Raw genomic sequence first — 17,445 nt, forward strand, 5'->3', positions numbered from 1 at the left:
TGGTTCTCGTGGCTTTGAGCCACCAAGATTTGAATATGTTTACTGAACTAACTTTAGTTTAGCCTGATCCATGACTGAAACCCAGTTTATTCTGGCTGTGGCAATGGGAATATTTTGGATTGGGAAGTGTGGTATTCAGCATTGACAGTGACTCAGGGTAAGTCGTTTCGTATTTCCATCTTAAAATTAGTTTTCCAAATGGCTTCTGTCGTTCTGCAGAGGTCAGCTGTCATTAAATGGATAGTGCAGATCAACTCCTCGAAAGATTCCATCAACGGTGTCTCTGAAATTTTTTACACATTTACTTGGGAAGACAGGCGAACTAATGCCAGTGTACTGGAAGAAGCAAAGATCACCAGTGTCGAAGCAATGGTTCTTCAACATCAACTTCGTTGGATGTGCGGGATTCCTGATTATCATCTTCCAAAGCAACTATTCTATTCCGAACTTAAAAAGGAAAAGCGTAATGCCAGTGGTCAACAAAAGAAGTTTAAAGACTGTCACAAGGCAAATATTAAAAAAATGTTCCCCAAAACTGGGAAACACTGACCTGTGAGCGCTCCAATTGGAGAAGAGTCTTTACCAAAGGTGTCATGGGCTTTGAAGACGCTCAAACTTGGGACGAAAGGGAGAAACGTGCTAAGAGGAAAGCACGTTTGGCAAACCCTCACCATGATCAACTCCCACCCGGAAACCTATGTCCCCATTGTGGAAGGACGTGTGGATCCAGAATTGGCCTCCACAGTCACTTACGGACTCACTGTTAAAATTATGTTCATGGAAGACAATCTTACTCGGCTATGAGTGATCGCCAAAGAAGAAAGAGTGCAGATCATGCGACTGAAAGATGACAGAAATCCCGAAAGGCTTTCAGAAATAGCCAATTTAACTCCAATGTTCAAAGTTCCCCATTTATCCAGGAAGGAGGTGGAGTCCCCAAGATGCTATGAAACAGCCTTCCCACTGCACATGGACTGCACAAAACATCAATACCATTCACCATGCTGCCTTGGGCTGTTGTGACTTGGATTCCACCAACATCTGCGATCAAAGGCCTAGTCATTCATAACTTGGAGGCAGGTTCTGGCCCTGGCACTTCAGAAACAAATCCATGTTTGCATCAGCACGTACACATGAAGAGAAAGACGGAACCTGGTGCTCATAGGACAGGAGACACAGCCAGCTGCAGTCTTGATGCTGGGAGTGGGAATCATTTCTGCCAAAAGCTTGCCAGTGAGTCGAAGCACTAAACTTCCACAAGTATTTTAGCCAAATACTGCTTCAACAGAAAAGCAGGCTGAGCCTATCAACTTTTTCTAAGGCAAATGAAGCGGGCCAGAGATCATTTTAAATCCTGCATCGTTAAAAGAACATCCACATGGAAACAGTGGCACCTGCTGGTTAATGCTGAAACGAAAAGTTCAGAAACACTACGATTTCTTTTCAACCTGGTCTAAAAGCCATACATTTCAGGCAAAGATCTGTGCTCCAATTACAATGAGAAAAAGGAAAACGTCTGCATACCCAGGGCAATTTCCCTCAGTATGTGGTCTTGTTTCTTAACCAATGTTCTGAATAATTTGTACCTGTCACTCACTTGGAGGGGGTGGTACAGCTGTGTTGGTTGCTATGTCTCTTAAAAAAAACACCAGTGTCACATAAAACATCGGTATGGGTAACTATCAAATCAATTATAACCCCCTTTTCCCAGGCTCTGAGCAAGAAATCAATGAAACGCATTACTCCAGTTGGGAGTATGTCAAAGGACGTCAGATCTGATTGTGTTTGTTTGTTGTTGTTAGAAGTTGGCCTTCTAAATCTGGCCTGCGGACGGTCCGGGAATAAGCATGTTTTTACATGAGTAGAATGTGTCCTTTTATTTAAAATGCATCTCTGGGTTATTTGTGGGGCATAGGAATTCGTTCATATTCCCCCCCCCAAAAAAAATATAGTCCGGCCCCCACTAGGTCTGAGGGACAGTGGACAAGCCCCCTGCTGAAAAAGTTTGCTGACCCCTGTGTTAGAGCAAGCTGAGGAGTATTCTGTATGTGCTGTTGTGTTATTAAGTTTAGCTCCTTAAATACGGCACCACACAGGTTTGATCAATGTCGTATGTCCACCATATACGAAACATAGCACCAATATCGGATTCTTATCTCATTATGCATGATCAAGCTTTCTTTAGCACCTCAGCCCAGGACTAATTGCAGCCATCAGCAGCCATTAACACCCATCTACAGGTTTACCACTCCCATCAGCCCATCTCCCATTCCCACCCACCCCCACCACCCTCTGTATATATATAGGGTCTGACACTTCTGTTTCTAGTGTATCTGAAGAAGTGTGCATGCACACGAAAGCTCATACCAAAATATAAACTTAGTTGGTCTTTAAGGTGCTACTGAAGGAATTTTTTTATTTTGCTTAGACTCAGACCAACACGGCTACCTATCTGTAAATAGCACCAATACAGTCACAGCCCCTCCAGCATAGGGGTGAAAACTGCAGGCTAATCTTATACTTTTAAATACCAGCTTTCCAACATTTTGAGCATGTTCTCCCTAATCTTGTCCAAAGCAAGTAAAACTTTTTTCTGTCCAAATACTACAAACTGGAACATTTCATTTAAGTATATAACAGGGATGTCCAACAGGTCGATCAGCATCGACTGGTTGATCCCCGGGAGGCTGCAGTCAATCGCGGGCTCCTTGTCCTTTGCTTTTGTCTAAGAGCACCCGGCCCCCTCTCCCCTCCCTGCATTTTGTCCTGTTTCGTGGAACAAAGAACAGAGGTTTTGCAGCAATATCTTGGTGAATGAGTAATCCCGTTGCCCCTGAAAGTTAGGCGGCCCCCTAAGTGGAGTTTTTACCCTGCACCCCTCTAAAAAAGCTCAACAACTTTGACCTGAACCCCAATAAAACAGGGGTAGATCACCTCATTTATAACTCTGCGAGTAGATCGCAGTCTCCTAGAAGTTGGCCACCCCTGGTATATAAGGTTAGTTCTAAAAGAATTCCCAGCCCATATTATTTCCATGGGGTTGTACAAGAGGAAAACACTGCAGAATGGCCCTTCAACACACACTGCTTTCACAAATCACTGCTATTCTCCAGTCAGCAAGTGGTGTCAACAAGAGGGTGCTAATTTGGTTTTCCATGAAGAAAAAAAGTATCTTGCCATTTCCTTTCACATGGGAAGCAACCTCTTTGGAGACTCAAGGCTGTCTAGATCTACCAGGTAGCAAGGGAGACAAATTGTAGTCTAAGAGGAAAGCAATCTGCAGGGCACTTGTCATTTGAGGACTTACAGAAGAGTTAAAAACCAAACTAAAAACTCAAAGTGCACAAAAAGTTTTATTTACATACAAAAATACAGGCATGGTCAGACATTCAGTTTTTTGTATTTAATAAAAACCAACATTAATAGACAAGTAAGTTAGTAGTTACTTTTTTGTAATTAAACTATTCAAAGCAGACTTGTGAAATTAGAAATAAAACAGGAATAGCTCATGTTTGCGCCATCCTAGAAATCAAGTCTTCACAGATTTTTGTGAGTTCATTGTTTTCCTTTGTCTGTTAAAAGAGAAGGAGAAGTATCAGAGACTGTAGGAGTTGCACAAATATTCAGAAAAGTCACCCATATTTTTACAGATTAGAATAGTTTGCACAGTGGGCCTCATTTTCAAGTAGCAAAATGCAAGCTGAAGGAGGAGCCTGAGAGGTGCAAGCATGTGTGTCAGTAGTCTGAAATTTGCATCCCCTTTTGAGGGATCCCTGGCAATAGGGGCTTGCGGTCTCAGGAGGTGTGGCTTCAGCCATCATGTCCAAGTGCTTTTCTACACAGGAGTAGTGAATGGCAGAGATGTTTTTATATGCAAGTAGTAAAGGGGTGGACTGAGAACCTCTCACTCTGCCTGTGTCTGGAGTACACAAATCACAGCATTCTTGTTTCATTTCAGGGGTCTCAGCTGGAGCTAAAAGCCTTTGGAAGGCAGTCCCTCCACTAACAGTCCCAAGCTCCAACGAAAATTTAAGACTGACCTTTTGCTCAAGGCTGCTCTCTAGTGACTGGGCTCTCATCTGTTCTTTGCGTAAACTGGCTTGGTGCGCTGCCTCTTCTGCTTTAGCTTTGCTTCGTACTTGGGCAATCTCTTCATTCGCTCTGTCAAAAAGGCACCCAGGCATATTAGCTTCTTAGATAATACGGGCACTTTATTTAAATACACTGCAATCTGAAGGACAGCCGGATCCCAACACCTCATTACTCACTGGCACAGCTTTTCTTCTGCGTGGGCCTTCAATGCTTGATATTTCTGTTCCTCCTTCTTAAGTCTTGTATCGTAATCCTCAACACATTTCTTCAGAGCCTCTTCATTCTAGAAGAAGATGGGGGAAAACCCAGGCCATTTCAGTTTACAAGGGGAGAGGACCTCTTAAAAATAATTGCGAGGGCAAGCCCAAATCTTGATCTGTCAAAAAGTAGAATCACTCAACACCAACACAACAAATTGCACATACAGCAAAATTCTGTTAAAACCTCTACAAGTGCATTATAATATAGGGAGCTATACTGTTTGTATTCAGAAGAAAACAGGTTGAATGCATGTGTGCCACCTGTGCTATCAAGTAACAACGCGTTAAGACTTTTGGGATAACAGAGAATCTTCCATACAGTTTCTTTAGTTTCCTGTCCAGAACCAACATCTCAGCAAATACTACATTTGGCACCAATGAAGCTCATCTAGCGTTACTGATGCATGGTCCTTTACAGCAGGGATTGGCAATGTAGCACCTGCGGGTGTCTTTGTGTGTTTTTCCGGTCTGTTTTTAAGAATAGTTTGGGAGGGGTTGTATTGGGGGTGGGGTGGGGAGAATAGCAGCCCTACATCCATAGGTTTTGCTAAAATATGCTTCATCTGGGATTAAGGGAAACACACTTGGGCAGAGAGGGAGAGATGGAGGTTGCCGTGTGTGGTCCGTATGCATCATCTGCATACGGAAACAAAATTAAAAAATTCCTTCCAGGAGCACCTTAGAGACCAACTAAGTTTGTCATTGGTATGAGCTTTTGTGTGCATGCACACTTTTTCCAGACACTGTATCTGAAGAAGTGTGCATGCACACAAAAGCTCATACCAATGACAAACTTAGTGGTCTCTAAGGTGCTACTGGAAGGGATTTTTTTAATTTTGCTTCGACTACAGCAGACCAACACGGCTACCTACCTGTAACAAGAGAAGAAGAAATGCATGTGCAGCTTTTTCTGAATTTGTGTAAGAAAGAAATCTATGGATGAAGAGCAGTATACAAATTTAATTAATAATAATGATTAGCGGCCACCTTGCATATTTTTCCTGGCACAGTGGTGCCTCGCTTAACGAATGCCCTGCTTAACGAAATTTCCGCTTAACGAAAGGATTTTTCGAGCGGAGGTTGCCTCGCTAGACAAATTCGTTTTATGAAAAATTCGTCTAGCGAATCGCGGTTTCCCATAGGAATGCATTGAAATTCAATTAATGCGTTCCTATGGGCAAAAAAAAAAATTCAATGCATTCCTATGGGATTCGCTAGACAAATTTTTCATTATAAGAAAAGACCCGTGGAACGAATTAAATTCATCTAGCGAGGCACCACTGTACTGAGAAATGCTCTGTATTAGACAGCAATAGTGTGTGTGTGTGTGTGTGAGAGAGAGAGAGAGGTTTTGTATGATCCCCACAATTACGACCAGCAGGATATAAGCAACTTCCCACGTCAAACATGAGGTTGCCTGGGCCTGGGAAAGTAGCAATGACTGCAGTATCTCCAGTCTTCTTATGCCATCCCCCCATCCACCCCGGTCCAAAAAGGTTGGAGACTGCTGCTTTACATTTTACTCTGCAATTACTTTGATGTTCGTAGTAGCAAATGAATTTATTTCCAACCAAAGATGTCACTCTTGCCAAGTCCCTCCCGATAATTAAAATACAGTGCAGTCTTCATAATAGGATCTCAAAATAGCATGCCTCCATGGTTATAGTTGCTACACACATCTTGAAATGTAATGTGTAATCAGGGATACACATTGGCTTTGCAAGCATAAGAGTTGCAAAGGTAGGTGAGGAGTGTTTAAAGAAACAAGAGACTTAAGCAGCTGGCAGAGTTAGAAATGCTCACCCTCTGATATCCTTCTATTGCCTCCTTCTGCTTTTCAAATCGTTTGAAGAGCTCAGAGAATGATTTTTCCACAGAGTTCAGATCAGAGCTAATCTGCTGTTTTTCATCCAGTACTTTCTGCAGTTCTTTCTGGGCAAGCTCCTTTTCTTTCTGTGAATTCTCTAGAGAAACAAGAGATACAAATGAAATGTACTGCTTGCACTCTAGGGTCCAAAACAGACATCAGTCCAGAGATCTTTGTGCAGAAGCGCCCCATTACCCCTATGTCTTAGGAGAGGCAGTTTTCAAGTACAGTGGTACCTCGACTTACAAAGGCAATCCGTTCCGTGGCGCTCTTTGTAATTTGAAACCTTCGGATGTCGAAGCATTGATTTTGCGCATGCGCGAAGCGCGATTTTGCGCTTCTGCGCATGCGCCGACCGTACACGCGACGAAAATACTTCCGGGTTTGCCAACTTTGTAAGTTGAGGCATTCGGATGTCAAGGTACCACTGTAACCTCAAGAAAGGCTGCAGATATTCAGAAATGTCAGATATAGATTCCATGGTGCAGAATTTAGGACACAATGTGCAACAAAATAGAACAGGGTTTCTCAAACTCAGGTCTCCAGTTGTTTTTGAGCTACAACTCCCATCATCTTGAGCTATCAAGACCAGTGATCAGCGGTGATGGGAATTGTAGTCCAAAAATAGTTGAAGACCCAAGTTTCAGAAACCCTGCATTGTTTGAACAGCTTCCTCTTAAGTTATTCAAATAATGCATATTCAAATAATGCATATAAAACTGGCTTCTGTCAGCAGCTAGGCCTCACTAGTTTTCAGTGTCTTAAGAGGACAACTAGCCTATTTTAATAATGAAATATACAAATTAATGCTGTCCCTTAGAAGAGTGGGAGAACCACATGTTCCTGGAGTCCAATTCCCATCATCCCTAACCATTTGCCATGCTGGCTAGGGCTGATGGAAGTTGGAGTCCAGCAACATATGGAGGGTCAGATCCCCCACCCTCACATAGTTCAAGTGGCTGGATTCACACGAAATGTTTAATAGTAGCAGCCACTATGGAGCAATCATCTTAACACTTTAGATCGAACTATTCCCTGTGGATGTGAGGCTTAAAGATTTTCCTAGTTTGTTTTTGATGCCATGTGGATGATTGCATACTATATTTATTTTAGTTATGTATTTGTCTTGGAAGACAACACTTAGTAAAAAAAATATATACCAAAGACTGGTAGTCAATTTCTTCCAAATTAAGTTGATGGGCTAAGCCAGCCTCTCTCAAACTTGCCCCCCCAGATGTTGTTGGACTACAACTTCCTTCTTCCCCGACTGGTCCTGATAGCTAGGGATGATGGAAGCTGTACATCTGGGGGACCATGTTTGAGAAAGACTGGGCTAAGCCAGTATCAAGTAATCTCTAATCTCTGCTGCTGCCCCATACTTCCGTGGTTCTCATTTCCTGTACTTTCCTAGTCTTTGAAAAGTTTGGCAAGAATGGAGCTGAACACTCTCAAACACGTCTTTGGAGCAGGAATACACGATGGTAGAGCACAAGCTTTGCACACAAAGTTTCCAAGGTTGAATCCCTTGGTTGTAGCAGGCCTCAGGGGGGAAAAACAACCCTCATGTCTGGCTGGGAGCCTTTGAAAGCTGCTGGTAGTCAGCATATAGTTCTGGCCAGAAACAACAGTGGTAAGATTCAGCACAAAGCACCCCCGCCCCTGTCTTCATGCTTTTGTAATTTGTACTTACCCATCACTTGTGCTGTGGTAACTTCAAACTCCGCAACAATTGTTCTAAAAGAGAGAAAGAGCTTATTTTAATATGTATAGCGAGAAAAAAATATAGGATTTTGCTGTAGTCCCAGTTCCTGGCACTAATGACCAAGAACATTAAGCTTCCTATGAATGCTCTTCTACTTGAAGAAAGGCCACCTTGCACAGGGTGGCGCTTCCTATTTGTCTGTTTTTTTGTTTTGTTTTAATTGCATTTTCTATCTCCACTGTAGTGATAGTGGTGACAGTTCCCTCTCCTTTTGAGATAAGCCGCCAGTAAAAATAATTTGCCCCCCTAACAAAGATGGTCTTAATAAAGTTAGGCAACTCATGGAGGATCTAGACCAAAACAGGTGTTTCACTTGGCAATAATGAAACATGGCCTGTCTGAAACCCTGTGCAGAAGATCCTGGGTAAGATGGACTCAATGCCCTGACTCAAAGTTACTTTAATAATTAGCAAAGCTTCAGCAGCACAGGATTCCTCGTAGGCCACGTTGCCCAGAATGCCTTGCTCCAAGGTAGGGCCCCAGCCATTTCTCAGAGTGAGGCTCACGGGGAGCCTGAGGCATGCCCGGCACTTTTGCCGCATCAGTAGCATAAAACTGTTCAACAGCTGAGGGGAAGGAAGCTAGGAGGAATAGCAGCCATGGCAAACGTGAGGATGCAGCAACAACGGAGGCCCCCTTGGGCAACACAATCATCCCTGTCAGTCCAGCAGGTATCGGGCACAAGGAACCAGCACTTGTTGCCTAAAGGAAAAGGAAGCTTCAGTTCCAAAACAGTCAGATACCTGTTGAAATGGGTCTATATATTGGGTGGTATTTGAGTCCTGTGAGAAAGCAACCAAAGAACATGCTTCTGTAACCCAGTTGTACACCTACCCCATTTCTTTATTTTCCAAATAGATCTTGTGATGCTTCCTTTCCCATTCCAAAGCTTCCATCTCCTTTTCTTGTACCTGAAACCACAAGGTGCCCAAAATGAGAGCGGAACAGTAACGGATGTCACTTTAGATCTGGGCTAGAATCAAAGCAACAGCCAGAAAAGTCCTTGGCTAAACCTCATTCTACCTTAAGGACAACTGTAGCATTTGATATGCAAGTTTACTCTCTTTTATATGGGCCCTTTGAGGAAGCCATTTATTTACAATCACCCAAGGTAAAAAGCAAAAGCAAATGACACTGGTGGTTTATATTGATCAGGAGCATTCGATGGAACTAATTTGATTAGTGTTCCAAAGATCAGTTTAAAAACTCCCATTGGTAAAGGAAATCTGCACAAATGTCTTGTGAGGTGGGCAAATGTTACCAGCTACAAGCTTATGGCCAGCAGGAAATCAAAAGCCATTCTAAACAGTATCTTTCTAAAAAGTATCAACTCAAATATTTCTTCCCATGTTCTCACCTCAGAAGTAAGCTTTTTGATCACCGCGTCCTTCTCAAGTTTAACCCTTTCGATAGCTGCATCCATGTCAAGTTTAACCCTTTCGATAGCTGCATCCATGTCTTGCTGAGTGTATTTCAACACTTCCACAATAGCCTCAGTAGGCAGCGCAGAAGGCAAAAATGAAATATCCTTAGCGGTTGGAATATCTAGAGAACCTCCGGCCTGTGACAAGAATTTAAAAACACATTTATATGTGGTACTTTTATAATGCATTTGTGCTAACAGATACTCTACAGTGGGACCTCGACTTACGAATTTAATCCGTTCCGAATGCACACTCGTAGGTCGAAAACTTCGTAAGTCGAGTTTCCCATAGGAAAAGCGGTTTCCCATAGGAATGCATTGGAAACGGAAAAATTCGTAAGTCGAGGAAACCGCATCTACAAATTCGTAAGTCGAGGAAACCACATCTAGCCGCGAACGGGTTTTCCGTTCGGATGTCGAAAAAATTGTAAGCGCGCAGCCACGTCGGATGTCGAGTAGCTCGTAAGTCGAGGTCCCAATGTATTTAAGATGCACCAAGCTGAGTCAGACAAACCATAGTTCCCTTGATGTCTAAACTGTTAAACTTTTTAAAAAACAGTAGTTGAATCATTTGAGTTTAAAATGTAATGCTTCTGACCTCTTCCAGCATGCAAGCCTGAGGTTCACCATGGCTCAGTCACACAGCAGGAAACCATGATTTCATATTATTTCTGAACTGGGCCAATGTGTTGATCTTTTTAAAAAATTTACCAACCACCTGTATCTGCAAATTACTGGAGATATTTAGATGGTGCTTACCAGATCTGTTGAAGCTCCTAGAAGGTCTAGTCCCAATGACATTTCTTCAGGTTTAGATGTTTTTATTTCATTGGCTGCCATTTCTCTAGATGGTCTAATTTAAAATAAGAAAAAATACTGAAACAATCCTAAATAGGCTCCAAAATTGAAGAGAATTAGAAACTGAATGCCTACCCATTTTGAAGTGCAGGTTTTGCTTCATTAGCACCTGGGTCACTTTTCTTAGGGCTTTCACTGAGCAGTGGATCAAACTTCAAATACAGAGATTGCTTCCTCAAGACAGATTCTTTAAACTATGGGGAAGGAATTTGTAAGTAAGCGACGCACAGGCACAAGTCAGTCAGCCAAAGATGCGATTGTTTGGGGTAGAGATCTTCCAACTTGTATTAAAGATCATCCCAAAACCAATAAAGTTTTGCTACAACTATAAAACCCAATAAAAGTAGATTCTTCTATATCTGTTTTGTGATTTAAGCAGCATAGTTTAACTGGAAGAGAATGGAGACAGGGCAGTATCTTGCCACAGAGCAAGTTTAGCTCTTGTGCAAATGAGAAAATATACACAACACTGAGTTTATATTGTCAGGTAGACATTTAGAGCTCTCCTCAGCAATTGCCTTCAGATCCTTAGGCATATCTACTCCAGCCGAAGTCTCCTCTGCTTGAGAGAAATACTTTTACTCTCCTTTATAGACTGTTCTGGTATAGCAGCTCAATGCTGTAAAAATCTTAAAATCAGTTCACATATTGGTCACTTACTGAGGTAGTTCCAAATTGTTCCAGATAGTCCACTTCAATATCGAGTCCTAGAACTAAGCAAAAGTGTGTTAATAAATGCAGAAAGCAACAGTTTTTATGTTATAAAAACTAGAAGTAGCATGGGCAAAGACAAGATAGTCCTTTCTGGAGATGAGAAATACAAGCGCACCTTCCTGCAATTTGTAGTAGCCTGTGCACCTTGTGGGAGTTACCAGGCACAGTTCTGTTCTTTCTACTTTTCATTTAAATTCATTTAACTTATGATTTAATCATAAAGGAACAGATAATTCATCAAAGGTTCAGATCTAACATTATTTTGAACACTTTTTTTGGAGTGACTTGTGCCTAGATGAGGGATGGGGAGCCTGTGGTCAATTGTCAGGATTGATGGAAAGCTGTAGTTCAACATCTGGCAGGCTACAGGTTCCCAGCCCCTGGCTTGGTAGAGACATTTACTGGAACCATTGCTGTGCCTGGAACTTCAGTGACAGCTAGAAGCACATCTTGTTACACTGCTTAGAAGCTGTTGTTGGGTTTTTTGTTTTGTTTAGAATTAAGCTATATACAAATGAATAAAAAGCTGTACTAGGCCTGCTGCAAGTGCTTTGCAGAACTTTGAGAATGACAGTAGTCTGTCCTCCAATCAGGGTATCACATGAAGACTTGGTCACAATAGTGCTTTATCGACAAATATCTGCACATTGATTTGGGGGGGGGGTGTCCTTAAGACAAACGTCTGCAAAGCAGTCTTCATAGGAGAAGAAGATATGATAGCCATCTTCAAATATCTAAAGGGCTGTCACATGGAAGATGGAGCAACCTTGTTTTCTCCTGCTCCAGAAGCTAGAATGCAAACCAATGGATTATAAGGAGATTCCTACTAAACTTCAGGAATAACTTTCTGATGGTAAAAGCTGTTCAACAGTGGAAGGTGGTGGACTCTCCTTCCTTGGAGGTTTTTAAGGAGAGGCTGGGTGGCCACCTGTCATCTAGTTGAGATGGGTTGGACTAGGCGACACTCAAAATCTTTATACTAAAGCTGGTAATTTGTACTTATGATGTCAATTTGTTTGTGCTCTATGTAATGGCCCCAAGCATAGGAAACAAAATTAGGTATGACTAGAACTAGAAAAAAACAAACAGCACAATAATTGGAAGGGCCTAAAAGGTCTATAGTTCCAACTACTCTTACCTTCTGAGGGTGACCGGAACTCTTCGTTTTCTGTATCTGCAACCTGGTTGTTTTCATGCATTACTGTTGCAGGCCTTTCATCATGTGAAGAATCAGGATTAACCTTTCCTTCCACCTCTATCTTCTCACTTGCAATATCAGCATCTAGTGTAACTGTTTGTTGACTCCTGTTGAAAGGTAGACCCATCACTAGCTAGTTAATACGGCCTTTGAAGAATAATTAAAATAAAAGAGCCGCATTTGGCACATAGGAAAAGAGGCTTTTGTTAGGTGCAGCCGAATGCTTACAAAACAGGGCATTTACTATCCACTTCAGTTTGTCACAAAACTGGAATTCAGTTTCCAAAATGACCAGTTACCATCTCCTGCAATAGCTCTCATGAGCCATAGCACCTGCATGCGGAAAATTTATGTCAAACTTAAGTTTTTCAGTGTTTGTCTTCTACAGTGTATTCAATGTGGAACTGGGAATTAATACCCCAAAACAAGCTTTTGGCCACCTCAAATGCTATATCCACACCTCCAGGAGACAGTCTTCTATGAGAAGGCATTAAGTAGTGTCCTGCACAATGCTTCATTTGGTTGCAAGACACTGTACGTGCACCCTAAAAGAAGGCTTTGTGCCCCAAATGCTGCATCCAGATTTACAGGGAGATGCCCCAATGCATTCTTTGGGCCAAGTATAAGAGCTCAAGCCAAAATTAGACAAACTGTCTCTAAATAAGGAATGGAGGTGTGCACCCCTAAAACACTTTGAATCACACACTCAGGAGTCAGTTTGTACATATTTTGGCAATTATTGGTGTGGATTCATGCACTTGTCAGTAGCTTACACAAAGACTAAGTGTATGGCATCTACATATCCTGGGTTGTGTAGGTACTGTATATGATTTGTGGTGGGCTATTTTGTTTGGGCTATTATAGGCATAGGTTTACAACATCAACAGGGTCTTGCACCTAAACTAAGTGTGGGACTAGACACTACTCACTGCCGCCTTGAAGATGACACCCTGGAGAATGACTTCTGCAGACGTAGGCCAATCTTCACATGATATCCACTCTATTTCTAATGCCCCAAAATGTCACCAAATGGAAGACTCCTTCAGAAATCAAGGGCTAATGCAACAATCTGTTCTAGAACTTAAGTCAATGCGGCTGCTCTTAGCTTTGAAGGAGAAACACTTGCCATAAAATCTCCATTGTCAGCTTCCAGGAAGAAAAAGTCAGTCACCTCTCAATGAAATCAGAAAAGACAGCTGCAAGAGAGTATTCTAGAGAACAGGGGCAATCATACAATCTTTTCTAGTTTGAATTTTTAAAAAAATACATCAAGAAGATCTGATTTACTCACACAGCACTGGATGCAGACAAGACAAAATCCTCTGGGATATCTGTGCAGTCACCTCCTATAACAGGTGTTTCAGGATTCTTTCTTTTATCTGGACTTAGGATTCTGTGAGTCTGAGAATCCCGCATAGGAGTATGAAAAGTTACCTTGGAAGAGAAAGTCACACAGATCACTTGAGCAAGCAAGCAAGCAAGCACACACACACACACCCCTGAGAGCACACATGCATGTACATCAATGGGTATTTATACCCTTCTTTTCCATTAAGGAGGCCCTCAAGGCATCTTATAAAATAAAAAAGGCATCAATAAAAATGCCCATAAATATTATTAATAAAGAACAGATATTAGGCAACTAAAAGTATTAAAAACTGAACAGCGCTAGTACTAAAACAAGTACTAAGCAACGGAGATCCTGCGTTCCTTTATAGTGATGGGTACATTTCAAAAGAATTCTATAATAAAAAGTCCTCCCTCACGTTCCCATCACTGTAAAGGAACACAACCGCCCAATAGGCATGATGGTAATAGTTGGGGAAATTCTACGTATGTGTTACAAAGTCTGTCCGCTATAGTTATCCCATAATAAAATGAGATCTGAATATCAAATGCTTGGGCCATGTAACACCTCTCCATGGTTCCATGTTACACCTACCTACAATGCTGACCATTGCCAGTGTATACATTACGCTTGCTGCTGGTCCATGACCTTTGAATGGTCAAGCTCGCTGTTATCAGTTCAGTTGGAGAAACTGTTAAGTATTTGCCAGCACAGAAGCCGGAAAATGATGCTGGAAAGGAACATAAACATACCTTCATAGGCTTCACCATCCCCTTTGGTGGCACATTTTCTTTCTGTGATGGGCGAAGAATAGAAGGTCTGCCTACGACTTCTGGAGATGTGCAAAGTATGGAACAGCTTTCAGCAGCTATGTCATCGCTAACGTTATCTCCACTTAAGGTATGCAGACTCATTCTAGAAATGAAAGCAAAGGTGTAAACAACCATAGCCAGGCAGACAATGTTGTTTTAATGCAACTGGATACTTCTAGGTGGAAAAATGTGGTCTCCTATATGGCAAACCCTGTGGCTCTCCAAAAGTTATTGGGCTTGCAACTGCTATGGACAGGGATGATGAGAGTCGTAGTCCGGCAAGTACCATACTCAGAAATCCAGTTTCTCATCCCTTCTCTAAAGTGTAGAGCTCTTGTAAACAAAATTCAGTGTCACTCAGGTTACCATAAACACTATTCTAAGCCACAATGAAGTATAAGCTTTGCTGCCAAAAGCAATACTGCAAAAACAAGATTAAGTGGGATGGCTTTAAGTTTAGGTATTGAGACTGTGGGTGTGGAAGGACATTTTTCTCTTAATCAAGGAGATGTATGGACATCTCTTACAAGTGAATAAATAAAAAAGTAACATTCCTGCTACCTCCTCTGTAAAAAAAGTCAACCAACTAATAGCCAGTTACAGTAGTGTTTTGGGCTTACAAATTGCAGTACAGCAAACTTAGCTCCTGATCAAGAGCATTTCAAGGGAGTCACTGTGGGTGTACAAGAACAAAAAATAAAGTAGTGGCTTGAAAGGGCACTTAGCCTCCCCTAGGCTTTCAAACTCCATTCCAGGAGAAGCTAAACTGGCTCCCTCCTTGTTGTCCTTCTGCCGGCATATGCAAGGGAAGACCACCTTGTTCCAACAGGCTTTTGGGAACAGACTGCTTTTAATGAAAGAGCACTGGCTCCTAGTACGTTTCCGAGCGCAAGTGTTGGTGTTGGTGGTGCTGACATTTAAAGCCCTAAACGGCCTCAGAACAGTACAGTGGTACCTCGCAAGACAAATGCCTCGCGCAACAAAAAACTCAAGACGAAAGCGCTTTGCATTGTGCGAGGGACTCGCAAGACGACGAGGTTTTCTATGACCGCCACTTCTTGCGAACCGCGGCCATAGAATGTAGCACGGGAAGGCGGCAAAGGAAGATCAGCTGTCAGTGCGGGAAGCCGATAACTGATCTTCCTTTGCCTTCTTCCAGCTGGTTCCCCGGGGCTTGGCAAGCAGGTGGCGACAAGCCCTGGCAAGCAGCTTTTTTGCCCATAGGAACGCATTAAGTTTCAATGCATTCGTATGGGAAATCGCGATTCACAAGACGAATTTTTCATAAAATGAATTGACCCATGGAACGAATTAAATTCGTCTTGCGAGGTACCACTGTATACTTGATGGAGCAACTCCACCCCCATCATTCAGCACTGAGGTGCAGTGCCAAGGGCCTTCTGGCGGTTCCCTCACTGCAATAAGTGAGGTTACAGGGAACCCAACAGAGGGCCTTCTCGGTAGTGGCACCCGCCCTGTGGAACGCCCATCCAACAGATGTCAAGGAACTATCTGACTTTTAGAAGACATCTGAAGGTAGCCCTGTTTATAGAAGTTTTTAATGTTTAATGTATTTATATTGTTTTTAATATTCTATTGGGAGCCGCCCAGAGTGCCTGGGGAAACCCAGCCACATGGGTGTGGTCAGGGCCGGATACAGGTTTGATAAGGCCCCAAGCTACTGAAGGTAATGGGGCCCTTTATATGTCCAGCTGTCCTTTGTCAACAACCAATTGTCGCTGTTTTTTTGTGTTGCATATATGCTATACAGTATTGTATAGCAATTTATGGACCTAATAGATGTCCAAAGCCATTTGCACATAACAAAATATTTTATCAAAGTAATTGTTGAACTTATCTTGCATTTTGGAAATGTATATCCAGGTTTTTTGGGGGGGGGGGCGCAGGAGAGTGTGCCTCTAAGCTATAGCTTGTTCAGCCTATATGTAAATCTGCACTAGGAGGGAAAATAGATCATTATTATTATAGCATGGCCGTTCTTATTGCAATTATCTGTACAGCATTTTTTCTGCACATATACGTATGCATATACAAAGTATTATTTCTTTAATTTTTGGGGGGAGGGGCCCAAGAGAACGGGGCCCTAAGCTATAGCTTGTTTAGCTTATACTTAAATCCGGCACTGGGTGGGGTATAAAAAAATATTATTACTCTTATGGCACGGCCGTTTTTATTGCAACTATCTGTATATTTTTTGCACATATACGTATGCATATGCGAAGTATTAACGTTTAACTGGTTAAAAAAGAGAGATGCCGCCCGCCCCGTTTTTAGCTGCTTTCCTTTTCTCTGTAAGCCACCTTGAGGTAAAAATGCAGGGAATAAACACGAGAGGACGATAAGGCCTAATAGCCAAAGACGGACCAATGCAGACAGGTACCGGTATGCAAGGGAAGGTCCCTCCCTCCTCCTTTTTTTGGGGGGGGCGACTCCCTTCAAGCCGCTTTCCCGTTACTCGCGGCCCACCCACTGAGGGCCTGAACTAGGTCCGAAGCCGCCTCCCAAAAAAGCAAGGGGGGAAGGAAATGGAGAAGCCGAGCCCTGCGGGGGTGTGTGTGAGGAGGCCGGGGGGGGGCTTCCCGCCCCCCAACACCCCTCCCCCGATTCCCCTGAGGGAGAAACCGTCTCCCGTCTCCGCTTACCTGATTCCCTTCCAAACCAGAAGCGCCGACCCGAGAGACAACTATCCGCCTACTAAACTGAGCACCGCCGCCGCCGCCGCCGCCGCGTTCAAATTTTAAGCTTCGGCCCGACTCCGCCAATAAAAAGTCCGGTGCCGCGTTGCGTCAGAGGCTACGCTGGCCAACGAGGAGAGGCGCCGGCGGCAGGCATGCAAAGCAAGCCGTGAGGGCGGTAGAGGGCGGAGCTTGCCTAATGTAAACGCATGCGCACAACCGGCTGCCGCGCAATGTCCTAAGCCAGGCATGTCAAACCTGCGGCCCTCCAGATGTTTTGGCCTACAACTCCCATGATCCCTAGCTAGCAGGACCAGTTGTTGGGGAAGATGGGAATTGTAGTCCAAAACATCTGGAGGGCCGCAGGTTTGACATGCCTGTCTAAGCTAACTGAAGGTAATGGGGCCCTTTATAT

General features: G+C 43.0%; 1 protein-coding gene across 1 annotated transcript; it reads right to left on the reverse strand.

Annotated features, from left to right (window-relative positions):
* Positions 1-3,348: 3,348 nt before the first annotated feature.
* TACC3 (transforming acidic coiled-coil containing protein 3) lies at positions 3,349-17,078 on the reverse strand. Its single transcript, XM_035138214.2, has 14 exons — positions 16,998-17,078; positions 14,275-14,437; positions 13,466-13,608; positions 12,115-12,281; positions 10,923-10,975; positions 10,338-10,456; positions 10,164-10,257; positions 9,339-9,542; positions 8,816-8,892; positions 7,910-7,953; positions 6,156-6,316; positions 4,269-4,375; positions 4,041-4,161; positions 3,349-3,572 (listed from the first exon to the last, which is right to left on the reverse strand). The coding sequence occupies exons 2-14, from the start codon at positions 14,434-14,436 to the stop codon at positions 3,507-3,509; spliced, it is 1,518 nt and encodes a 505-aa protein (XP_034994105.1). The 5' UTR covers position 14,437; positions 16,998-17,078; the 3' UTR covers positions 3,349-3,506.
* Positions 17,079-17,445: the final 367 nt, after the last annotated feature.

This window comes from Zootoca vivipara, chromosome 5 (genome assembly GCF_963506605.1).
Source record: "Zootoca vivipara chromosome 5, rZooViv1.1, whole genome shotgun sequence".
NCBI lineage: Eukaryota > Metazoa > Chordata > Lepidosauria > Squamata > Lacertidae > Zootoca > Zootoca vivipara.

Coding starts and splice junctions, on each gene's coding strand:
- TACC3 (XM_035138214.2), bottom strand. CDS start 14,436: ATGAGTCTGCATACCTTAAGTGGAGATAACGTTAGCGATGACATAGCT. Junction 10,258..10,337: donor AAACCTGCACTTCAAAATGG/GTAGGCATTCAG, acceptor ATTTTAAATTAG/ACCATCTAGAGAAATGGCAG. Junction 9,543..10,163: donor TAGGAGCTTCAACAGATCTG/GTAAGCACCATC, acceptor TTCTTGTCACAG/GCCGGAGGTTCTCTAGATAT.